The sequence below is a fragment of the Strongylocentrotus purpuratus genome, unplaced genomic scaffold (genome assembly GCF_000002235.5).
Source record: "Strongylocentrotus purpuratus isolate Spur 01 unplaced genomic scaffold, Spur_5.0 spur5_scaffold_2, whole genome shotgun sequence".
Taxonomy (NCBI): Eukaryota; Metazoa; Echinodermata; class Echinoidea; order Camarodonta; family Strongylocentrotidae; genus Strongylocentrotus; species Strongylocentrotus purpuratus.
Window position 1 is genome coordinate 9,629,184 of NW_022145605.1, and position 27,915 is coordinate 9,657,098.

Here is a 27,915-nt window from a genome sequence, read left to right on the forward strand (position 1 = left end):
ATGCAGACATCGCATTGACATTGTTGTGTGCTGGTTGTAAACTTGTGACGTTCGACTGAGTCTGATGCCGAGAAATAAAATTAAATTTAGGACTTTCTTACTTAAGGAGGACTCATTAGAGTCTTGACTCTTGTTGGAGAGGAAAGAAAAGGTAAAACATTTGCACAAAAATAACTTGTTATAAATATCGTTAAGGTAATGATCAGATGATGAGCTGATGAGCAATGATGAAGGGATGCTGTTTTTTCTTCTTTAAAGATTAAACAAAGATTTTATTTTTATTTTTAAAATGAGTGTATTTAATTAGATCTATGTCTTCAAAGTTTTTCACTTACCAATCAGACTATGAGTATGTACATGTACATGTATATGTACATGTACAGTGCATACCGGTATGATTTTATCTTACAGCCTTTTCACACACAGCTAAAATTCTATAAACATGATTAGTTTAAAGGGCATTAAACTAATCAGCTGTACATACGACATCATTCACACACAGAAATTTTGGTGTGATCGTTAATCGTTTACCGGTACGTGATTAACTACTGCTCTTAAAATGCGTAGTAGTGCCATTACGCATTAAAGGTCAGGTCATATCAAACAAAGCACACGCTCCATCCAGTTTAAACACGTTTAAACCGTTCACACACAAAATGTCAATCTCTCTAGATACGAACTTCATATCTGCAGCCTGCTTTGAGGGGCGTATGAATCTCGACTTCATATCTATCTGAACATCGTATAAAGGTGTTTAAAACTGTTGAGTTAAACATGTTTATACTAATCATCTCTAGATACGATGAATTTTAGCTGTGTGTGAAAAAGCTGTTAGTCTTACCATAGCCTTTCCCTCCTTCTTTTTAGTGTTGCAGACACTGAGACAGCAGAGTTTAACTCCTCACTGCTCATGTGCTTTTTTCATCTTGGCTTCATGATTATTTAGTTTTTTTCACCCTTTGACTACTCAATTTCTTCATATTCCCATTTGCAATTTGGCAGAGTATAGTAACAACCTGGTTCCTGTAGGGCCGAAGGCATACATGTAGGGTTGATTGAATCCCTTGCAGTGCTGGTGATGAGATACATGTAGTTGTTTAAGCTTAAAGTGGAAATTCAAAGAAAATCACAAATATGTCAACTAATGTATCACTAGAAACTGGTAAGCTAACCGATGGCCATGGTACAAGTTTTAGGTCAACTACATATCGGGTGATTTATAAAAACTAAAAGTACAACCAGTTCCATAGCATCTGGGCACGAAAGATGTTTTAATGACGTCACATAATGGACCAATACAATCCAAGCAGATGACATCCGATAAAGAATGAACATAATTGCGAAGCTATTATTTGTCAAATTACAATGATTTTAGTGTATATAATGTAAATGTGATGGCATTTCAAACCATTCAAAAGGGGATATGAAACCGATTCTGATAACTAAAATCTTTTGTTTGTAAATACACAGGATAGGGGTTAATTAACAATCAAAGAAACCAGACTTTGAAATTGAAAAACCTGCGGAATGATATTAGGGACAGCATTTGTTCCCTCTTAAAATGCTGAACATGTTGCGCTGTGTGCAGCTGAATATACAATGGCGTCGATTTTGTTTACAAGCGACAGATTCCTTTATTTTTATATCGCTACATTTGTCATCAAAATAAAATCATGCGCTGGGTTTAGAGTGAGGCAATAGATTATACATTTAGCCTGACGGTAGTAAAGTAAGAGAAAGAACTCAAGAGAAGATGAAAAAACAGGCACTGAAAATGTGTGAGATGTCATGGGACATCGTCTGCTTGTGCGAATCATGTCCATCCTGTGATCTGACACCTCGCCAGCGTTCGGAGAGCTCTTCAGGTGCTATGCCTGGGCTGGATTTAAGCGTTTTGTAATTTACACATGTATAATGTTTCCAAACATTGAATTTTGATAACCTTGTCGAATCAAAGTTTCAACTTTGCAATAATGAAAATAAAGTTAGTTTTTAAAATCAGTGAATATGTACTTTAATGAAGTTTGTGCCTTGGTAGTAATGGTATGGTGTGAAATGTAATCAGTGAAAGAAATCATAAAACATGGTAACATTTGAAAGTGACAATTTACTGCCTACAACTCTTCTGCTATTCTACCATACACAATTTCAAGAAGTCAAAGCATACACCTGGATCACTGAGTATTGATTAATTGATGTACAGGTACAGCTCGTACTGCCTTCCCTTCAAGATGTATGACATATTTACGTCTACTATATCCTCTCACAAAATATATGATTTCCTATATAAATTTATCAAAGGTTTGAATGTTATGACTCTGTAAATATTATTTGTGTGCTGTTTGGCTTCCCCCTATTGCAGTTTACGTGCATGCAATCACATGATCATTAAAATATGATTACGTAGCAGCAAGGCCGGGTCATGAGATTATGATAATTGCCAATTTACCGGAGCCCTGTACGAATATGCATCCTGTGGCTCATATTAATGATAATTGAATCGACGTGATCTGATTACTGATATGTTTCAAGGTCTGAAGTGTGAAAGAGAAGCCCGTCATCGGAATGATAATCCCCTGAAAATCACCTCTTATTTTTTCTGTTAGTGATACATGTGGAGTGATTAGATTCAATGGGATAGGGATTATGGCTATACCAAGTGTTGAATGACTTCCTGTTAATAGTGTGTGAAAAGAGCCTATAGATAATCCACCCTCACCGCAAAATAGGGAGGACGTGCTATAACATGTATGACTTCAATTCATACATTTCATGTACATGTACTGTACAATGTACATGTACAGTTAATGTCTACAAATTTGGATTTTGCAGAGTACAGGTGTACAAGAAAACTTTCACTTTTCACTGTTGTAATGGTTAAAAGGAAAATTTTAATGTATTTCGTGTAACATTGTATAGTACAACACTGTTAAATATTTTTGTTCACATTGGCTTTTTCATTGCTAGAAATGGGAAGAATACCAAGTGTGAAAGTCAATTCAATTATCATCATTTTCAATTTGAAATGGAAATTATAAACAAACTGTTGTTATTTTGTTGACTTGATTTAAATATTGATAAACCATTCTCTCAATTTTACTTCTACTTTCTTGAATGTCCTGGCTGCAGGTAATGATTTCAGGTGACCAGCCAAATGCTCATTCAGACCAGTAGCATGGAGTCACAGGGCTGGACCGAGTCACAGGGCTGGACCGAGTTCTGCGAAACCGAGGCGCACAAGGCTGCTGTGATCTTCGCACGCAACTACCGACAATACATGATGGTGGCAGCAAACTCCTCTGCCAACCATCCTCAGGTATCAGAGCCCATGCCCAAGGAAAATCCTACAAGGTTTGCCCAACGTTTCACCGAACACTTCTTCGAGCACTTTGAAGCTGAAGCGAGGCGAGGGTTCCATTCAGGAAACCTCGTCGAGACCAATGTGGAAAATGACAATGCAGCAAATGCGGAGTTGAACGGCGTCAGGCCGGAGAGCCAAGAATCATTGAACTCGTCGTGGGGACGATCGACCAACTTGGAAACCAGTAGTTCAGAAGAAATCCATCATAATAACCAGCTGGCCGACAGCCTCACGGGAATGGACAGGGCCTTCTCCCTAGGAAACAAAGACATTGGTCGAAAGCTCTCCTTCCGAAATGTCCGCAACAACTTCCGGAGGCGGTTCTGGCCTCAGCCGGACAAGGATCGGGAGCGAGAGCGCTATAACTTGAGGGATATCGTCAGGGAAGGCATCATCAATTTTCTAAGCGGGGAGGACAACCAAGGAAGGCAACGATGGGATCGGACCAGGCTTGTCTTGATGAAGAGAAATGAGGGATATGTCTTGGACTTCTATACTCCTCCTAAGGTAAGTCATGGTACTTTGTTTCTAGAATAATTGTACAGTATGTCGTAGAAAGAAACCTGATGAGTACATGTTCATTATACAGTAGGCTTAGGGTTGCCCCATGTGAGAGAAGGGGGGGGGGGGGGATTGGAGACTCCTGAAAAGGACTGTACATGTAGGTAATCTTTCTTTCTTGAGTGTGTTTGTAGTCCTGAAATGGACTGTTGGTAATCTTTCTTGAGCTTATAGTTCTAAAGAGAATAGATGTATAGCGCTGGTTGGAGAGGATGTAGTATTATGTAGCATTTGCTGATATTCAGACAGGCTTGAACTCTCATAATTTTACATGAAATCGTCAATCATGTCCTTCTGGCATGTGAAAGATGGTTTTGTAGAGTGTTCTGGTCCGACTGTATTGATCGTAAGCTTCAGGTTTACATGCATTTACCATGAGCAATGTATCCCCCAAAACAACAGCAACATTTGCGCACATGCTGCCAATGCAAACATAATATTTGCAGTATTGTTACAACTGGTGCAAGAACGGTATGCTGTAAGTTTGAAGGGAATATTTTCTTAGCTTAGACTATTGTGTGTATCTTTTTATTTATCTAATTAACAGCATGTTTTAATAATTCAGCATATGAATATATATTTCCCTTAAACAAATATTTACCCCATTATACTTGTTAAATGTGATGTTCGTGTGTGTCGTTATGTTAACTTTGATAAGAGTGATACAAATGTCCCTGGAGTGATAGAGCACCTGTACTTATTGTACTGTGAACTTGCATTGAGCTGGTAAATGAGGAAGTACATGTACTTCTAGGCTACACATATCCAATACAAATTAGCTACTGACATACTACATATACATTGTACATGGACAATATTTGCACTATGTACATATGTGATGCATTGTATCCACTTCATTTGTATGAGTCGTGACGACAACTTGTATTATGAACAATTTTATTATGCTTTCGGATCGTTTAACATAATATTCTTTTGTTTTGTGCATGCTCCGTTCATGCATGCCTTGCAGTGCTGTTACACTGCATCGCTCTGCTAAAGAAAATAATTACCAGTAACTGTTTTTTAAGTCAGGTGTATAATGTACGTATGTACATGTGGGCTGGTCTTTTATTTATATGGCTATCTTTTGGTATGAGTCTGTGGCTATTATGGGCTAGTTCGACTAGAGTGTCAAGTCTGACAGACATACAGTGTATGAGCGCTACAAGAACCCACTATTATTATTATTGTTATTTTTTATTTCAACATACTGCAGTGACATTTATACGGTTGTGGGAAATACATGTACTGTATGCCTTCAGTTTGCATTCATATAGTGTATGAAGATAAACTACAGTATGTCAAGTTATTGTCTGTGAGAATGACAAATAGAATACGTCACTTTTGTTCTGAAAGGCCATGCTGGATGTCTTTTGTACTAAGTTGCAAACAACTTTTGTTTGAAACGTCATGCCGTGCCATGCTAAATGATATCATGCCAAATCATGTGCACAACAAGGCCAATCCTGTGATATGAATCACTGGACCGACCAAGGGAATCCCACTGTTACAAACAGCCCACACAGTTAACTTCTAGCACATGCAGTAATCTAACAAAATAAATTTAAGTAGACTCAAGTTGTCCACTAAATTCAACATAAAAATTGCAAGCCCTTTGACTTTTTATCAATATCACACGACATGTACAACATGCTTTATAGTCATTTTGTAAGATAATTTCAAGTTTTTTATGTGATACTTTCAGGAAGTTGTTCATGGGAGAGTATTGTCATAAAAACCTTGAGAAATTAAAAAAAAAAAACTTATTAAGTTATTATCATTTGCTGAAAGGAGAGATCTATACTTGACAGAATTTTTTTTACCCACAAGAATTATATTTAAAAAAAAGAGTATTTTAAAAAAAAAATTGTCTAATGTACATATGTACAATGTATGTTTGGTTTTAATTTAGGACTTTAATTCAGTTTTCTTTGAGAAATATTTGATTTGCAGGCTTGGAAGTTGGAACTGTACAACATTTTGTGTATTAATTCCATTACTGATAATCATTACGAATTTCTTGTACATATATTAACATCCTATTGAGAACTGTATATTAGATGCCTACATACTGTACATGTATATATATACAAAGAAATTTTATGTGGTAAAATAGATGTTAAATCTTTTTTGTTTGTTTTCTTTTTTTTTCATGAACCTGGTAAAGTCTAAATCTAGATTGACATAGATCTGCACTTTTCCCTCCCAAACGTGTCCCCTTTTCTTTTTCTTCTTCTTCATACCGGTACTTTGATTGGTGTTTAAAGGCCCACTGCACTACTTGTAGCTACTTGCGCCCTCTATATAACAAGCCATGCCTAATCGGTGACCATTGATCCCCCATGATCCTCTTTTTCTTATGTTAACTGAGAGCTGAGTTGATGAGATAACCACCTGTCCAGTGACCTTGCAGGGCAGTCTAATCCCTCCTGTAAACTATGGCAGATACGCTTTAAAAGCCCCTTTTGATTTGGGGCTATCCTTCAGTACAATATACATGTACATGTACGTACATGTACATGGTGATAATTTACCTGTACATGTACATGTACTGTATGCCTTTTCATAACTTCATAAGAAGTTTTCAATTTTTCATTTACATGAAATGGCCTCTGTTTTTTTGTTTTCCTGTCAGGCTATCCTAGAAAGCACATGGGCCTCCATTAGCTGCGTTCGGACATGTCATATATCATCATACATCAGGCTCTTACCCAATTAACAGCATTGGCATATTGTAGCCTGCACATATTGGGCATTAGATTTGCTACTGTGTAGCTGTCCATGAGGCCTTACATGTGTAGCTGTGCCATTACCTAACAGTTAGACCTATAATTAGCTGTGTCATGATCACCCTGTGATTATAATCTCGCCTCATATGACAGCATGTAATTAGCATTGACACATATGCCTGCTGAATGGGATTAATAGGGATATTACTAGGAATGCTGAATGGGATTAATAGGGTAGCACTAGGAATGCTGAATGGGATTAATAGGGTAGCACTAGGAATGCTGAAAAGGATTAATAGATTAACTCACTGGATGGGATTAATAGTAAGGTAATTCTGTGGCCATGCTGAATGAGATTAATGGGGTTACAAGTACCCTATAAAGTGTATGTAGGTTAAATTTGTAAGTGGGATTCAAAAGATAACATGAGTACAACGTTAATTGTACCATTCACTAGGCCTAATTGTTCATTTTGTAAAGTTCATAGTAAATGTACTTTTTAAGTACTTTTTGTTGTTTGTGTTAACACTAAAATGGGGTAAGTTGCCAATAAAATGCATTGTTTGTGGGTTAGATGGATTAAAGATATGTTGCATCCCGCCCCCTCTTTGGCCAATGCATGTCTAAACTAGATAAAAACCCTACAGTCAATAAATATCAGCCCCAAAACATTCTTGTCCATGAACATGTCACTTGTTTGATGCTACTGGGCCTTGAGTTGATAAGTTTGATGATTTTCACATGAATATTTTCTTGAGTTTGTTTACAATTTGCTGGTTCAAATATCATCACGATGAGGGGCACTTTCAAAGGTATTCCTTTCTTTTCTTGTCACCCATAGGAATCTTGCCATATTTTTACATTAACTGTTCACTATTTATTTTCAAAAGTTATAATAGTACCTTTAGAATACTTGTCATAGAATGTCAAAAGATAAGTAGCAGGACTCGTATACAATTTCATAATGTTATGACATATGACACCTATTCAGCTTATCACATACACCTACCCACACAAAAGGTAAATTACAAAGCCCCAAAACCATTAAAAAAAGAAAATCTGTTTTTTTACTGCCATTTTCACTATTGGAAAAAAACCACACTCAAGAGGTGGGTTTTTCGTACTATTCACCAGTAGTTGCTTAGGAACTTTTGACATAACCCCAGAATTTGAAGAAGAAAAAAAAAATCAATTATTTTTTTGCTTGCTGTGTAAAATGCAACTAAGGAATCTTATTTCAAAAGTTACACCACATACATGTACTGCTAGTTGCTAATTCGTGTTTCATTGATTGAAACTTCAAAATGTACAACTTTTTTTTAAATATTTGACCATATTTTGCTCAAGTTTTTTCACTATGAAACTAATCTGTATCTCTCATTTTTCTCCTTTATTAAAACTAACTAAATATATATTAGGGTAGACTTTGTCTATAGATTATTCCCCGGCTATGTAGTCTTAGAAGTACATAATTATGAAAGAACATGTTGATTAATAAAAAGGGATCAATTACTATTTCTTTCATTGGTTTAATAAGTCCTCTTTAAATACAGGAGCTACCAAACTTTTAATACAAAGTTATGCATTCTACTTTTAGAAAATTGACATTTTTCTGTAATTCATTCATTTACAATAAATACATGTTTTCAGATTTGCACATCTTTGTTTTTTCTTTAGAATTAAGTTCATTGTTGCAAGTTTGGAAAAAAAGTTATGGTTCTCAAGGGCATTTAATTCATTGACAGAATGGCTGAAATGAATACAGAATAGCAGATGGCCTAAACTGTTCATGATGTTTGTTTTATTTCCCCCTATATTTGTGAGGTTTCATGTTTAATTTAAAAAAAAAAGAATAAAAGAATCCTCGCCTCTTTAGCAAAAAGAAACACATGCCTCACCCATTCCGTGAAGGGTCAGGAGTTCAGGATATTGTCATTAATACCAATTGATTGACATTTTTCAGGCTAATGAACATGGATTCTGTTTGAATTCAGTGAGTTCTGTGGTTAATGTGGCCTGGAAATTGTTCAACTCAACATAATTAATGCTAGCAAATGCATGGGCTTGATAATTTCAGGATAGTTTATTATTCAAATTATACGTGTAGTAGATATTAATCACAGGAATTAGGTTCATTTATTTTAGAGTTATTTGGATGATATGAATCAATGTGGAAATCACTATTTTCCAATTATTGTAATTGATGCCAGCAGATATGATTATGAAAACAGATATTATAAAGTCATGAGTCTTAAATCATGCATGTTAATCCAGATTATTGCATACATGTGTATAAATACATCAATGATTGATCAAACTAAAATGAAAAATATGTTATGCATTTTGAGTGGATTTAGAGATTGACTTCAGTAGTTCAGTTCTTTTCATTTGACTATACCAAGACAGGAACTTTTCAATAATTGTCTAATACAAGGGGCTTAGTGATTGACTTACATCTGTAATAGCTTATTTTTTCATGCAGGTCTTTGTCATGGTCATTTCAATTAAATTCAATTTAAAATGTATTTCCAGAGAACGCAGTTCAGAGCCAGAAAGATGTTTACTTACAGTATGGTTTAAACTGGTTAACGCCATTTTGGCTCTCTACAGACAACACATTAGTGCTTTATTTAGAGAAATTTGTATTTCAAAACTTACAAAGAATTGTACAATGCTGTAAAATGGGAAAATATTTGTGACATGAAAGCAAGAACTTTGATCTGTGACAAGAAACTCTTGCAATTTCAAATTCTTATCTTGTGAAAGGGCAAAGACAGAGAATCTTGAAATGATAAGGAAAAGAAACTAATTGAAAGATTGAACTATATAGAACTATATATCCTAATAGTAATACCTTAAAAGTGTTTTACAAGACTTTATGAACACAGCTAACATACATGTACATGAAGCTTCGGTGAGTGTTACTCATATTTCCCAGTAGTGTAGTTAAAACTGACACAGGTTTCTCCGCTGACGATCACTGCAATCTCAATCTCTCAAGACTCCTATGATTCAACAAAGGAAATACTGAGCAAGTAAACTCATTGATTTAAAGGAACCTTCAATTGCTGATGTTTTGACTTAAAATGCCCTTTTCTTGATTAATTTGGCTTTAAATATGCCTTTGGAATGCATGTGTGGACTATAGGCAAATGGGGCTACTGGCCTGTGTTAATTCCAAGAGGGAAAATATAGCCATATTTTTATTAGTCTAAACAAATTGTTCAACACCCATATTCTATTTGCTGCCTAGATGTATGAATACATGTACTTAAGCAACTTCACCCATTGCCTACTGTAACTGAGTGGCCCCTGTATTAACCCTATGGCAATAAATGAATTCAATACCGGTAGTCAATGTGTTAACTTGTTCAGAAAGAATTCCAGCTGGAGTCTAAGGAATACAGGTACATGTATATACATAACCTGTATACGGTATGTGAAACGAAAGTCAAATTATACCCAACACGTTAAAAGTTCTTGATTTGGCCAAAATAAGTTCCTGGAGAGTTTGATGGCTTAAATTAATGTAGATGCGCACATGCAATATTGGCAGGCTAGTTTAATTGCCTTCTGCATATTAATTGACAGGAAACAGTACGGAAAGAGTGCGGCAAGAGGGAAATGATGAGTGGAAATCAATTAATGATGTGGTATACAAACCAAAGGCCTATAAACTTCATTTTAAAATGATAAAGATCTTGGGCGAGACTGAAAAGGGCACGTGCATGGTTGCATGCACATGCTTGATGACACAGAGGAGTTATGATATTGAATGAAATGATAAAAGATTATAAGTTTTTAGGAAATACATGGACGTTGCCGTAGAGGGTGAATAGTTTTCCTGAGGCAGTGTCTCTTGTCAGAATCCTGCAACGATTGCTCCATGTTCCATTTCCTACACTACCGGTATCTGAATTCATGAATTCAACCCTGCATGGACCCAGTATTGTATTCATCCCTCAATCAACCCTAATGCTAACCTAAATTATAACTAAAGACCAATTTTGCAACCCTTTCCATATAAGGTATTAAAGGCGTATTAAATATTACTTAAATCTCAGAGCAATTTTGTACTGCTTCTGACTGTTCCATGTAAGTGTATACATGTATGTACCAACACTGTTCTTCTGTTCCTTTGTAACCCTCAGACTACCACATTTTCTCATTGCTGTTAGTTTTAAATTTAATACAGGGACCACTCGGTTCCCATAGGCAATGTATTTCCGTCTGTTTAAATGAATACATATACACGTACATGTTAATGTACGCAGGGGAAGGAACTTCAAGTGAAAGAAAAAAAAATCATTAGTTTAAGTTTATTGATTCTCCTTTGCAACATCAATGTACCAATCACCCTGTAAATTTTGCATGTAATTGACGTCAGCAATCGCAGCAGATTGTCATGTTTGTTTGTATATAAAGCTATGGTCACAAATGAGAGCAGCGACCGACCGATCAGTAGCCTGCTCGGTCGCTGCTGGAATTAGGCATCGCCCAGCGATTAGGTCGGTGCCCGGGCGGCGACCGCCCAGGCACCGAGCGTATTTTGGGCGGCGAGTGAAAAGTGAGCAGGCGCCGCCCAAATTTTAACTCCGCGCTAAAACTTCAGCGGCGACCGAGCGATGCGCTAAAAACGAGCGGTGCCTGGGCGGCCGCCGCTCGGTGGCCGGGCAGCCGCCGGGCAGAATTGGTTAAAAACTCGCCGCTCGGCCGCCGAGCAGGGTACTTTGGGGTAATGTGACCATAGCATTAGGCATGGTGCAATCGACTGTAAACTTCATGCATGCATGCAATATTAAAACTGATTATGGGTACATGCAGTATGTATGTGTGAATGATGGGAAACTGACTGTTACAAAAGGCATGTATCCCTTTGTTCCCAATAGCAACTTATATAAGTCAGATTATAACTACCTGGTCATGTACAAAAAATTCATATCATATCTCAAGTCTTAATGTACAATGTACATACATGTATATTCTGCAGGTTTAATAGTCCGACCCATACTCCTCAGATGCTTACAAATTAAGATATGAATCGTAACAAATTATATTAAGACTTAGTCTGATCATCTTGGAATTGCCTTTCTTGTGAGAGTTTCAACATACTTTGTTTAATCACTCCAAATACTGAACTCTTGAATCAATAGATAATAAATCATGCAGGATATGATTATAGCACTAAATGTCATGCATTTGGGTCGATGGAATATTTGTTACATCTCTCATCCACCCTGAGTCTCTCACTTCTCCTGTCTTCTTTGCTTCTCTTTTCTCATCTCTCTCTCTCTCTCTTTTCTCATCTCTCTCTCTTTTCTCATCTCTCTCTTTTCTCATCTCTCTCTTTTCTCATCTCTCTCTCTCTTTCTCTCTCTCTCTCTTTTCTCATCTCTCTCTTTTCTCATCTCTCTCTCTTTTCTCATCTCTCTCTCTTTTCTCATCTCTCTCTCTTTTCTCATCTCTCTCTCTTTTCTCATCTCTCTCTTTTCTCATCTCTCTCTTTTCTCATCTCTCTCTCTCTTTCTCTCTCTCTCTCTTTTCTCATCTCTCTCTTTTCTCATCTCTCTCTTTTCTCATCTCTCTCTTTTCTCATCTCTCTCTCTCTTTCTCTCTCTCTCTCTTTTCTCATCTCTCTCTTTTCTCATCTCTCTCTTTTCTCATCTCTCTCTCTTTTCTCATCTCTCTCTCTTTTCTCATCTCTCTCTTTTCTCATCTCTCTCTCTTTTCTCATCTCTCTCTTTTCTCATCTCTCTCTCTTTTCTCATCTCTCTCTTTTCTCATCTCTCTCTTTTCTCATCTCTCTCTCTTTTCTCATCTCTCTCTTTTCTCATCTCTCTCTTTTCTCATCTCTCTCTTTTCTCATCTCTCTCTTTTCTCATCTCTCTCTCTTTTCTCATCTCTCTCTCTTTTCTCATCTCTCTCTTTTCTCATCTCTCTCTCTTTTCTCATCTCTCTCTCTTTTCTCATCTCTCTCTTTTCTCATCTCTCTCTTTTCTCATCTCTCTCTCTTTTCTCATCTCTCTCTCTCTCTCTCTCTCTCTCTCTCTCTTTTGCCTGTTGAGAGCCACAAGGGTGTTAACTCTGTATAAGAGTAAATGTATGTGAGTAAATGCTGTTGTGGCTCTCAGCAGATGTTCTGCCTTAAATGCTCCCCCTCCCCTTCCTTCTCCCCTTCTTTCTCCCCTTCTTTCTACCCTTCTTTCCTCCTCTGTCTCTTTCTCTCGATCTCCTCTCTCTCTTTCTCTCGATCTCCTCTCTCTCTCTCTCCCCCATCTCTTCTCAACTCCTCCTCTTACCCCTCACTCACTCTCTGTCTGAAAGACACCTCTTCATACCTTCGATCATATCCCCTACTTTTTCTTTCTTCCACTCTCTCTTTGGACATACCGTAGAGTGCAACATTGTCTTTCAACAGAGACATTCACCCTGTACTAGCCATTATCAATTGATATCTTTGAGTGTCTCGGGCAAGACACTTGAATCGCCAAACCATCCATTCCTCCAGAAAAGCGCTCCAGTTTGTCGTCTTAATGTATTGACAAGACATTCTGCACATAGGAAGTGGCATGCACAACATTTGGGAAGCCCGCCTCCTGACATTTTACTTGCAAGACGGCCTGGAAATTGATCGAGCGGTTTTGAAATTGATCATGAACTTACCGTCTTCTTGTGATTGTCATAGGTACTTGAACCCTGGCACTTCCTCTCTGGCAGTCTCATGTCCGGCTTGAGCCAATTGGGCGACCTTTAAATCTCTATGTGCCGATGCCTTAAACTTCATATGAAGGAGCTTGAAACATAATATTTAAAGTAAATGAACATGTACATGTACATGTAGGTCCTGACGTAAAATAACTCATGTGGGAATTACATTCGTCAAATCTGAAATGGTAGGGTCATATTTTTTGTATCTGAAATCAGAATGATATGATCATCATATCATCAATTGAAAGCTAGAACGGCATCAGTTCACAATTTTCACATCTTTTGTTTTTGTAATACTCTTCTGATTCTCAATAACAATGCATTTGAGAGCCAGAAGGGCATTGCTTCATATACACCTGTACTTCAGCATAGAGTTAATTAATACCATTGTGACTCACAACAGACAATTTGCTGAAAGCTTAAATACGGTGTTATTTATGATATTCCTGCCTGAAAGTAGAGGAGTTATCTTACAAAACTATTTTTTTTTCTTTCTTAGAGTCACATTCACCTCTACTGTATCATTTTTTTTCTTTTTTCTTCCGTTTGTTTCTTCTCCATAGTCCTTCATGTACGTGTACATGTATGATTGAAGTTAGAGGGGATTAAGGGACTAAAGTATTCCTATGCGAGCCTGGTGATTTGCCATGTAATTAAATCAGTATTGATTGATGTGTGTACTCGAGATGTCAAGCTTGCCTCTAGTTCTGGGGCATGTGCAAGTGTTCTCGTGTACACTGTTTTTTTATTGGGAAATGTACGAGGAGAGCAGGAGTGTAGCAGAGAGCAGGGGTTATACTGTGTAGCGATAGGCAGCGCAAAATTGAAGAGTGAGACATTTTACAAGAAGTTTGAGGAAAAGGTTAGAAGGCAGAGAGAGATTAATTTGTCATTAAAAGAAAGGGTTTTGAAAAGGATATTTGACTTGAACATGTAAGATCATGCCTGGGAATAACCTATTAATTATTTATTAAATCAAATAAAGATGAGAGAAGCGCTGGAGGATATCAAGAAAAATTACATGTACTGTCCACACAATGAGGAGATGAGGAATTCTTGGTAAGGTGGATAATGGCCTGGACAAACTTTGCTCACATTCTCTCATCGCGAACTACACATATCTCCCATGAAATAGCTTCCCAGAAGATGGCCGACGGTGGCCGTAAAAGTAGAGATGGGGGGGGGGGGGGGGGTGGTGGAAAGAAAGAAAGAAAGAGAAGGATCCACAATCGCAAAGCCCCCCCCCCCCTCCAGGTACAAATGTCATAAACTGGAAGATTTATGCTTCCATTAGTGAAATAGCTCCAACACAAACTCATGCCTAACTGCTAATGCATCTAAACGAGTAAACCCATCACAAATATTATTTGCAGAGGGTACTCGATCCATCTCTCTCTGTTTTTTTCTTCTCTCTATATTTTTCGTGGAAGTGGAGTCGTATATCACTGTGCTGACAGGTAACATTAATCACATCCTAAAATTTCAACAGTTTGGTGTGAGTGCATTTCAGCACATATGTGAGTTCATCAAGGGTCGCATGAGGAGAGTGTCAGAAAGAGGGAGAAATAGAAGAAGAGGAAGAAGAAGAAAATCAAAAAATAAGTCAAGGAGGAGGAGGAGGAGGAGGAGGAGGAGGAGGAGGAGGAGGAGGAATTTTGTCCTTCATATAAAGCGGATGAGAGAGAGAGAGAAGCTAAAAGAGAGAGGAGAAATTGTCTCAAATTCCCTCTGGAAGATGAATGGAAAGCTATCCATCTTGTTCTTTTTTCTCTGCAGTCGTTTCGAATTACCATTTCTGGTATATACATGTATATAGATATCAACCAAAAGGACAAGATTTTTTTTTGCGGTGAATGAAGATATTGGGTGGCATTAATATTTCTCCTCGATAAACGGGTATCAAACAACATTACTATTAACTGGCTTATGGTGGTCCATCTATTTCATACTGGAGTACTATTAGGCCCATTGTGCTTACAAGTGTTAATAGAAAATATAAGAAATTGAGTATTTCCTAGGATATATATAGAAATTGGCACACAGCATCATGAAATTAAAGTGGGCCTCTATGGGAATAGTTAATCAAAAGGCCTAAAGCTACATTTAAACTAATAGCTTGATACAAACCACAACATGTCAGTGGTGTTTGTGGTGGTATTTGGTGGTCGATTCCCAACTTGCAATTCTTAGATTTCATTGATTTTTCAGAGCATAAGGATTTGACCTTTCCTTTCTCCTGACCTTGTTTTGAATCTTACAGTTTTGTCGCTTCTGAAATTCTCAAAAAATATGTGCAGTTCAGTACCCACCCAGCCCCTCATGTGGAGTTTTGGAGAAAGGGTTGTTGGGGGGAGGGGGGGGGGGGGGGGGGGGGGGGGGGGGGGGGAGGGGGGAGGGGGATGGCCACACAACGAAATGAAGTTTTGATTCATGTGATTATTATCTATACACCTGTATGTGGTACAATAAATCAGTGTATTCAATATCTTTAGCGCAGTACCCGGATGACTGACCAATATCGTTTTGGTATTGCTCAGTCATTCGGGAACTTCAACTATCGATATCGATATCACTGCAATATCACACAAAAATAAAGCCATATTTACCAAGGTAAGTCAAATTTCGTTATGTCACTAGTCAGACTAATATAGATAATAATAATAATATTGTATGGCTTTGTTTTCGTATGATACAAGAATATATTTCTCTCGCTAAGACAATGTTAGACTCGTCTTTGACTCGTCCAATATTGTCATAGCTTGAGCAATATATTCTTGTATATCACACTCAAGCCATCCAATATTATATAAATACTTACAAATTATGTAAGTGACAATTCCTGAGAGTGTCAATAATCAATATTAAAGTGTTACATAAATCATAATAGTAGACACTAGACAGAAGATCTAGACACATCACATTAAAAATGACAGCACATTCAAAATGTTGTAACTCACTATTTACATTGCTTGAATGAGTTGATTCCACATTCAGCACATCAAAATTACAATTTTAATCTAAAAACTCTGATTTTCTACTGTGCCTTGTTGATTTGACACTTCAGCTTTTTTTAGAATGCATTTTGATTTATTAGTTTTTAACCAATGAAAAATACAGCAGATGATAATAAAAATGTTCAATAGAAATACTCCATCACATTTTCTTTCTCATTTCTATTGAGCTTTCTTGCTAACATTTATGAAAGTGGTGATTTATATGAACCAGAAGGCCATTAAAGCCCAATATATTTAAACAAGGAGCTAACGTCCTTCTGGCTGTCAACTGATGATACATTGGTGTTCATGATTTGACAATGATTGACAATAATTTTTTTAAATTTATTTAACGGCCCCTTCTGGGGCATGGAAAAAATACAGTTGAAAAGTAATGTTCAACAATGATATTCATGTAGAAAATATTTTTTTTAAACACACAGAGAAAATCTTTAAAAACAAGAAAATCTTTGGCAGCGAACAAAAAATGAAGGCAAGCTTTAGGATATACTCTAAAAAACACAACTAAGGAATCTAGTCAAGTTTCCATGCAGCACTTGGAAGTAAACAGAGTGTAGCCTTCTAGTATTTTGTAGCAACTGCACGAAACAGTCTCCATTTGCTCATTGTAAATTGCTCATCAGGATTGTCCTTCTATCCCATTCTATTTATCCCTTTAATTAGTTTTTATAAATCACACTTTAGCAGCAAAATTGCAGTATCACTTTCATTTTCCTCATCCCATGACAATGATTGTTTCCAATCATGAGCTTGTATGCGTTGCAATGATTTGTAGGCTATTGAGAAATTCATGACTGTAGTCTGCATAATCAGACCTCTGTCATATTTGCGCTTTGTGCTTTTATACTACAAAGTCGAGCGTACTCGCACTTGTGCATGTACAGAATACCAATAAAGAAGGACTTGACTCCTTTCAGGCACTTGGGACTCATTGATGCCCAAAAGCTAAGACTGCCCCCACCCCCATTTAAAAAATTTAACATGGGGCTTCGAACATGTATACAGAGTCTAAAAATGGCAGTCCAGAGTGTGGAGCCCTGAATAATAAGACTATCCATTATCTCTTGATCTAGACTTGTATGAAACTAGTTCTACTTTGCTTAATCAAATGGAGAGCTGCTTGCAATAGAAATCATAGACCTTAAATTAATTAATCAATGTTTGCGTCATCTATTAAAAAAACTTTACAATTCAAACTGTTTAAAACTCATTTTTCTAGTTATTGAAACTTGCTTGTTGTCACAGTAGACTTTCTGTTAAAAGAGGAGTTTGATCACTATATTTATTTATTTCCTAATATTCCATGCAATGTTTCTCTTCTACATATTAGTTCATATTTTGTTGATGATCTCATTTATATTTAAAAAAATGCTTTATCAACTTCCTCAGGAAACTTATGTGCTGTTTACAGTGGAAATTTTTATTTTTAATTTATTTTTCTAATGAAAGGAAAGTACTTTTGATACTCCATATTTGTTTTTTAGGAACTTAGAATAAACAAGTTTAAAGGTAGGCCTACTGTTCAGTCTCTCTACTCTCTAGGTTGTGACACAAAATCAACCTTTATTACTAATTTGTTACAGACCCGTCAAGACAGGAAGATATACATCACCATTAAAAAGACAATGAATGAAATATCTCTCTCTCTAGAAATTATATAAAATGTATATAATTTATAAATATTGCGTATATATACAAGCTGGTATATGTTTGATGTACATGTACATGATATATATTGAAAATATCCACAATATATTGTGGATATTTTCAATGTAGACATTTATGAACGAACACTTCTTGAATTTTCATAATTCAATAACCAATCTGTGTACATATTTAGTATGAAGCTTTTGAAGTTATTTACACCGTAGATAATTTCGTCGCTGTTTTCATGAAGTGACGGTAGTGACAAAAAACTGCATTCACTTTGCGTTACGATTTTCCTCACTACCGTCACTTCGTGAAAACAAGCCAGGACGATTTGTTCAACATGAAAATGATTTTGGGGGATACCACTGTTGATTCTTCTTGCCATCTTCTCAGGCTTTTTTTTCCTTTTTTTTTCTTTTTCAGAGTATCTAACAAAGGACAATGGATGCATGTGGGTGCATCAAATAGAAAGAAAAATGAAATCAAAATAATGAATTGTTCTTGATAATGTGCCATGCTGGGATCTATGTGGTCCAGTGTTTTATGTTTTCTTTTTTTTTTTTTTTACTGCTAACCACAACTTAAAGTGATTGATGCATTGTGGTATTAAAAGGTGAAAAGTGTTGTGTGACCTTTCTCATATTTCTTAAAGGTAAAGACCAGTTATGGTCATGCGATTGCATTGTGAAAGAAACGTTGTGGAAATCGATCAGAAAAGGTTGATCATCTAGCATCTAGCATCTGCAAGGTTCTGGAATCATCAAAATGATAAGAAATTTGGCCCATTCTTCGTAAAGTTACAAGCACTATACACAGAAAGATGTATATGGGACTACCCTATATCTCTCAAGGACCATGAGAGAAACAAATTTACCAAATATATGAATTAGTAGGCGGTTTCCCGGAATTTTTTTTATCATCATGTATTAGTCAAAACATATTCTTTCACATGATTGGTAATGAGAGCTTCCATTTCATTTTTTGAAATTGGGGTGTTTCCAATACTGGTCTTTACCTTTAAATGTCAGTTTGGAAGAAAGTCATACAGGTAAATAGAAAGTGCCTTGCTATATATGCTTTGGTAACTATGTTTGTACAAGGCCTAATAATTGTTTATGAATTGTTTTGTATCTTTTGTATCAATGTGATTTTTAACCAAGAATGAAATAAAGGAGAATTGAATTGAAGTTGAATATGATTACTCTTCAAATACCCCCCATATTTAAAATATAACAAGAAATATTTGAAGAATTTTGACCAAACAGTCATGAGTGCAGTCCCATATACCTATTTCTGTATGTGATGCTTGTGCTTTTCACCAAGAGTGAGTCGATATCTTATCACTTTGGTGATTCTAATCCTCAGAATATACACCAATTCCTACACTGTATGTAAGATATTAATGTAATATTATGATCAATATTTTCAAATTGCTACCAGACAGTTTCTTTCACAATGTATTGCTTGTCCACAACTCGAATCTTATCTTTAAAGTTGAGTCATGATTTACAGCAGAGGTTTGATTTAGTGCTGTAACATCACGGATATCTACAATTCCGTTTAACCGCCAGTCAAAACCGGACGGTTTTCGGTTAAACGATTTAATAAAAAAAATAAATAAAAAAAAAAAAAAAAAAAAAAAAAAAAAAAAAAAAATCGTTTTTTTTTTTTTTTTTTTTTTTTTTTTAAATCTTTTTTTAAACTTTTTTTAACTTTCATTTAATTGCGAGGTGCATTTAAAGGGGCCGATTTGTGCTTGTGATCTTGTCACAAATAATAGTAAAAATGTTGTTTTTAGAAGAATGTGTAAGATCATTAATGTAGATTAAAAACAGTAGAGGACCTAGGACAGAACCTTGTGTAAAAGTTGGATGAATTATTAAACTACATATTGAGATGATGAGATCTATTACAAAGATTACTTTCAAACCAAGATGACAGACAAATTGGAGTGTTGTTCTAGTTTTAGAGTGGTGAGTCAACACACAGATTACTGAGCTGGGAGACATTGCTAGGCATAGTGCCAGGTGGAGGGGCTCAAATCGAAACTTTAAAAAAAAAAAAAAAAAAAAAATTATAAAAAAAAAAATATTTAAAAAAAAAAAAAATATTAAAAAAAAAAAAAAAAAAAAAAATCGGGAAAACGAAACCGTCCAATTGAAAACGGAATCCGCCATGGGCGGTCGGATACCGGACGGTTAAACGTTTGACTACAGCACTAGTTTGATTGTTTGGCAATGGTATTCCTTCATAGAAATGATCATGCTGGGAGATATGTGTGGGTGACGTGACTTTGTGTTGACATGCATGCCTTCCTGGCAGAGATATGAAGCATGGCTTTTCCTTTCCAGATTTAAGACAAAATATGTTTATCATGTGGGATGTTTATTATTTTTGGTCCCAATCCCGTGCCCATGTTTATCCTTAAAAGTACATGTGTAAAGGGTGATCTAATATGCTGCATGTGGCAAGTTGCATGACACATGCTCCAACGGATGACAACAATTGCTCCGGAGTCGATACCACACACCTACTAAATTCTTAACATCTTACCCTGGACCAAATGATATTCATAATCCTAATCCAAAACCTAACTGTGGTGACTGAAAACTTGGTTGCAATCCTCAGAGATTCAGTCTGGATGCAAGATATGAATTATAGTCGGTGCATCATGCGTTCTGTCAGCTTCAAATTTTATAGGTAGCATTGGTAGCGTATGTTGTGGTGTAGATTGAGTCTGCTGTTCTTGTTGCGGACTGTCACTGCATGGACCAAACTTTGAAGTTGAAAATGCACCATTCTCCAGAGATACAAGAGTAGCCAACATGTCCAATACATGCACCATATGCCCCATACATGTATGCCATTTTTGCTGTCTGCAGGCTCAGTTTCCAATGACCAAATGAAAAGTACATTGACCCCAATAAATATTGTATTTCAATCTGTTGGCCTATGAGCTCTGCTGGATGATGAGTTGAACAGTCCTTGTTTTTTTTTCAATTTCAAGGAAGGACAAATCATTTTCCATGAAAAGCTCTGTATTTAACACCATTGGAATGATTACTACATTAAAATTATATATTTTTTAGATTAGATTGTTTGTAACTTTTCTACCTTACATGCATGTAAGGTAGATGATTTCAATAATTGTATCCATTGCAGTTCATCATCAAACATTATTGACAGGGACTGTATTTTCTGCAGCCATTGTCATTTACTTTCGGTATCATATTCCTTGTTGTAGTTAATCATTCTGTTTCAGATTGAAGTATTCACTCTCCTGTCTATTTTCTCTGTAGTTTGCCATTGGACATTTCATTATCAATCATATGGGTTACTGCACCCACTGGCAGAGACTTTTCTTAACATTATAAATCTAAATTTTGCTTGAAAATTTCCTTTCCATCCTTTTCCTGGCCTAGATTAATTTATAAACAATGCAACCAAAACAGTTTTTAAATAATGATGAGTGACTTTAAAACTGATGAATTCTTAATCAGCCTCGAGCCTAATTACTAGGACTTTGATTAATGTCGGTTATTACGTTTCCATGGAAACTGCCGTTTTTCAATTTAGCTGTAAACACGTATTTGGTTTGCATACATACAGGTAAAGGGCCCTTACATGTATCCAAAACCTCATTTAGGCTACCGTACATCAATATTAATTCTTTTATGTGGTTGGTTGTGTAGTTTTCCTGAGAACAATCTTTGTGAGAATAATCTTCCTGGAAGAAGACAACTGTTATTACATTTTCAACACATTGTTCAAGATGGTTGTAAACAAGTCCATATACAGGTGTAATACATGTTTCCAAAACCTTATCTATATGTAGGCTACATCAATATTAATTCAATTACTTGGTAGATTGCTCAAATTCATGAGAACAATCTTTATGAAAATAATCTTTGTGAATAAGGGGACTTGCCAATCCTTTTATAGATGTTGTCGTTTACTACATTTCCATGGAAACGATTGATTTGATTTCAGTACATTGTTTGAGATAGCTGTAAACAAGTATATTGAGATAGCAAAAAATAGGCTAAATCAATATTAATTCAATTACTTTGTGGATTGCCTATCTTGGATTTACACTGCAAGCAAAAATCAAATTGATTTTCTCAAATTCTGGTGTTTTGTCGGAAGTTGCTAACAATGTTAAAGCAACTACCGGTAAACATGACAAAAAACTCACCCCTCTGGAGTGTGGGTTATTTTAAACGCCGGCAGAAATTTCACTGATTTTTGCAGTGTAAATACTTGCTCTCAAACATAGATGGATGATTCCGGTTTTCGGTCACTTCGACTATCCTTGCTTCTGTGTAATTGTACTCACTCCCGAAACAAAATGGGCAAACACCATATTTATGGGTTTTTTCTAGTAGTGTAAATCCAAAATATAAAAATATCATGGTTTTTCCAAATGGTTTTTGGGCTGTGTAAATGGGTCTATAGATGTTGGTTTAATAGTATGTTTCCATGGAAATGAGGGATTATTTTTCAAGGCAGTGTTTGAGATTGCTGTAAACAAGTGTACATGTATGTGGTCGTCATATAATACATGTACAGTGCATCTAAAACCTCATCTCCGCCACATCAATAGTAATTCAATTACTTGGTGGATTTTGTGTCTTCTCAACTGAAGAGTATTGAAGAAGGAGACCTTAAATAGACAACTCCTTCATCTTCTAAGAAATCCAAAGAATAGAGCATATATAAAACGTGTAATGTATTGATAGGGCCTGAAATTAATATACGCACAGAGCTCATCCTCATGTTTTTACTTAAGAAGTGTTCCTATACGTTGACCTATTTATATCCAATCTATCTTGATTTGTTACAGCTTTGTCTTGAAAAAAAAAGGCATGTGAGAGAGAAAATAGAGGTGGTCCTTCTAGAGATGATAGACCACTAAAAGAATATTCAAAATACCAATTTTAGCACTCTGTTATCTCCAGAAAAACAAGAAAACTTACAAAAAAACTTACAGGGTTTTCAGAATCCCCCTCCAGATATAAGTTTCACTTTTATGGTATTATATTATTTTTCTCTTCTTTTTGAAATGCCAAGTGATAATTCCAGTGTTTGCTCAAAATACATGTGATAATTGGTAGTGAAAATAGCTCTTTATTACATTTTTTAAAACACTCTTGTTTGTAAAATTTCAAAGCATCTAAGATCAGAATAAAATATTTTTAAGAATTATGTGTGAAGTTCATTTTATCACTCCTGTATGTGTAAATATGAAACAAAAATGTCAATGTTTGTTTAAAATAGTATGTGCTCCAATGTCAAATATCTATAAAGTTTATTTACTGTTGTTTTAGACAAATCTTGGTATTTTTTTTTTTTTTTAAAGTTCTAGATGCAAAGGGTATGTCAATCACACATGTGGGTACATTTGGATCAGGATGATAACATGAGTCAGACTCAAAGCAATTATTGGGACTTATGTTGATACTTATTAAGAAAATGTCTTCATTTAATCACAAAATCACTGGCAGAATTCTATCTGTAAGCTAGGATTGTCTTCCATCAAAAATGCCATTAGGATATTGACATGAATGTAAGTATCTGATTTCCCTTGGCTCTCGTTTAACCCATGATAAGAACACTTTCTAGAATTATTCTGTGCTGCTCGTCAGTTCCATTTGGTGTGACCCCAATACACATTAGCAAAGAAATAGGACCCAAATTCGATGGGTTTTTTCTCTCCCCTGGGGGGAGATAGATGTGATGCGATGTAGATATTTTGTTTTAATGACATGATCGAGCATGTTGATGGTGCTCCAACATGCTCGGGTTTTGGGGGGCTATGATTTCTTGGAAAGATTCAGCCCGCTTTGATGGATTGTTATGCCAGTAAAGTCGTCAGCAATCATTGGAGTTGTGCTTGAGGAATGAAGATGTTAAAGGGCATACTGTATGTCGTTTTGACTTCTTGCGATGATGAAAAATAAAGAAATCAAGTAAAATTCACATTGAATATTCATGAATATAAAATAAAATGACCAGTGGGCAAGTAAAAACAGAATTACCTTGACCATTCTTCTTCTTCTTCTCCCATTTTGAGTACAGACCTCTTTACAGAGTATTATCGTACGATACTGGGGTGTGTGCAGGTGGACCACTACACCGGGGTTTGCCCCTACTCTTATACAAATAGTGCAGTGGGTTCTTAACTTGCAAAGGTAGTAACTCTTCTCAACACAGGGCCTCCATTTAACATCCTATCCGAGGGACGGGTCCTATCGGAGGGACCAATGTGCAGTCTCCTATATGCAAAGTGTCTGCTGAGAGCTGGAAGGCTGCAAACTCATGTCCCAATGCCCTTCTGACTCTCAACAGTTAATATTTCATGTTGAAAAGTGACACCTACATTATACACAATGTAAAAACACCATAATGAGGCTAACAATGTGGGGAGGAGACATAACTACGATGCTTGTATGAGAAACAAGGAAATATTTGTGTAATTGCATGGCTGACGTTTACAGTTATTGATACTATTGAAACCACAACAAACCCTCATCATATCAGGTATTGAGAGCCAGTAGGGCAGTAAATCATGTACCGTGACACGCATGCATTAAACGCCCTTCTGGCTCTTCACATAAAAGATGTAGTGTGGGGTTAAACAATTGGCATCACTTACATTGTACATCTCTCTGGCAGGCTATGAGCAATCACTTTTGAAAGCAAGCGATTAGGAGGAATAAAACACGGCTCCTCCCTTCCCCGTACCTACATTTCTTACATGTCCGTTCATGTCTTAATTTGTCTGTTGAGTGCCACAAGGGCTTTCATAGTTTCATTCACATTCTTTTACACAGAGTTGACGCCCTCCTGACACTCAGCAGACGAAATTGAAAATTAATGTTGTGTTCTGTCATAAACTATAATTCCTTGAGAGAAGTTTACAGACCTTTTCAGTGTATAGCAGATACCCAGATACTGAAAGGTCATTCACAAGTCAAAAAAACTCTCTAAAGAAACGTGAGTGCGACATGGCATTATAATGAGTGTTTTAGTGCTTATAATGGACGTTTTAATGCGTTGTTGCTAGGTAGGACAAACTTTATGGTGGCCGTACCTAACAACAAATAGTTTGTAACAAGACACTTCACCAAGACGTATGCATTGGCTTTGATAACATTACAAAAAATGGCCTATTGAGTATTGATCTGAAATGTATTTTCAATTGAAGTGGTACTGACTTTTATGCTATTATTTAAGCAATTTATTGTTTTGTTAAACCTATCATTTAACCTGTTGGTCACGGTTTTATTTCGGTGTGACACATGTTTTACATAACCTTGATCAGCCTGATACACCTAAGGCCTTGTATTCAATGAATTGATTTGAGGTTACTGTATAATGATTAACATGGCCTATACAGGTGTTAGCAGCCCTCCTCCCCCTCCCTTCACCTCCTTGCAAGGGCTTTTGAACACCTGTTGGGTCGTATAGATCTTGTACCCACTCTGTAAAATTTGATGAATAACCCTGCGACTTATTCGTAAGTAATCAGCTGTCTGATTATGCGATGAGTTTGTGGATTTTCAGCTCCCTAATTGTGCATACGTTTATGTTACAATTAATTAGCGTGCTTGCGTTATTCTAGTCTGTACAGGTTTATGCATTGGTGTATGGAGGTATGAGTGAGTCGACCCAATTAGATTAAGAGGGGGGTTTCAAGGGTGTCGTGTATGTAGGGAGATGATCCATATAGAACTCTGGATGAGTAATCAACCAAGTGATCTAGTAGTACAGTCAAAATAGGAAAAAACCAAGAACTAATTGCAACAGAAATGATTCCACTTGCATATAATCTGGAATAGCCATAAAAACAACATACTCAAAGTTGACAAAAATTGAAGTGGTGGATCAGTGCCTAATTTGCATAAATTCAAAATGGCCGCCATGTCAGACCCTGGTAGACACACAAAACCTATTTTAGCCTATATCTCTAGATCTAAGACACATAGAACGCTAAACGAAGTGTCTTTACCAATGTTTTGGGGGTCAAGGAACATGATTATAGCATTATAAGCAGCTTACAACTACTCCTTGACTCCTAATTTGCATAAATTTGCATATAATTAACCCTTTTTAAAGTCAAAATGGCTGCCATGTTGCATGTTTAAAACTATTTCTCATCTGATACTTATAGAAAGTTGATTTTAGTGCCCTTATCCATGTTTAGGGGGTCAAGGAACATAATTATAGCATTATCAGCAGCTTAGAACTACTCCTTGACTCCTAATTTGCATAAATTTGCATATAGTTAACCCCTTTTAAATTCTAAATGGCTGCCATTTTTTCATTTTTAAAACTATATCTCTAGATCTGAGACACATAGAAAGCTAAACGAAGTGTCTTTACCGAAGTTTTGGGGGTCAAGGAACATGATTATAGCATTATCAGCAGCTTACAACTACTCCTTGACTCTTAATTTGCATAAATTTGCATATAATTAACCCCTTTTAAATTCTAAATGGCTACCATTTTTTCATGTTTAAAACTATTTCTCATCTGATACTTATAGAAAGTTGATTTTAGTGCCCTTATCCATGTTTAAGGGGTCAAGGAACATGATTATAACATTATCAGCAGCTTAGAACTACTCCTTGACTCTTAATTTGCATAAATTTGCATATAATTAACCCCTTTTAAATTCTAAATGGCTACCATTTTTTCATGTTTAAAACTATTTCTCATCTGATACTTATAGAAAGTTGATTTTAGTGCCCTTATCCATGTTTAAGTGGTCAAGGAACATGATTATAGCATTATCAGCAGCTTAGAACTACTCCTTGACTCTTAATTTGCATAAATTTGCATATAATTAACCCCTTTTAAATTCTAAATCAGATCTCTAGATCTGATACACATAGAAAGCTAAACGAAGTGTCTTTACTGATGTTTAGGGGGTCAAGAAACATGATTATAGCATTATCAGCAGGTTAGAACTACTCCTTGACTCTTAATTTGTATAAATATAATTAACCCTTTTTTTAAAAGGTCAAATTGGCTGCGATATGTTGCATGTTTAAAACTATTTCTCATCCGATACTTATAGAACGTTAATTTTGGTGCCCTTATTCATGTTTAGGGGTCAAGGAAAATAGCTCGTTAGAACTTAGGAATGTTTTTGTTTAACATTTTATAACCATAGTTACAGTTAAGCAGGAACAAACCACCGTTCTTTTAAAGATAAAATTGAAGAATTTGAAACCATCCTTGTTTATCGGCTTCTTTTATTCTTTGAATCCAACACAATTGTTGTGCTCTGGCAGATAACTGGTCCATTCCAAATAAATAATCCAGTGGTTGCAAAAACAATTTTCATTTTGTCGAGAAACAGCAACAGGGCCAGACGGAATCTCTGCCAGAATGTTGAAGGAAACCGCCGATTAGATCTCCCCTGCGATCACCCTGCTTTTCCAAGCCTCCCTTCATCAAGGATGCGTTCCATCAATGTGGAAGAAGGCACTTGTAGTTCCCATCTACCAGAAGGGCTGCAAGTCATCCCCGGTTAACTACAGGCCGATTTCACTGACTGCGATCTTATGCAAGCTGTGTGAGCATGTTGTTCACTGTGCAGTACGTTATCCACCACCTCATACATCATGACATTCTATCTGACAATCAGCATGGCTTTCGGAAGCGCCGTTCTTGTGAAACACAACTGATCCTCACCATCCACGACCTTGCTAGAGGACTGGAAGACAAGGGTCAGTATGATGTAATCCTACTAGACTTTGCTAAGGCCTTTGACAAGGTCTCTCTCAAACGACTCCTTCTCAAAGCCAAACATTGTGGTATACACGGCCTATTACTCTTCAGTGGATCGAGAACTTCCTGACTGGCCGTACCCAACAAGTCATAC

General features: G+C 36.3%; 1 protein-coding gene across 1 annotated transcript in view; it reads left to right on the forward strand.

The window, feature by feature from the left end:
• Positions 1–27,915, forward strand: part of LOC592420 (SH2B adapter protein 2) — a 74,063-nt gene continuing 46,148 nt past the window's right edge. The window contains exons 1-2 of the mRNA XM_003728549.3: positions 1–151; positions 3,130–3,868. Coding sequence (XP_003728597.1) covers positions 3,155–3,868 — 714 coding nt within the window. The 5' untranslated portion in view covers positions 1–151; positions 3,130–3,154. The remainder of the gene's footprint in view (positions 152–3,129; positions 3,869–27,915) is intronic.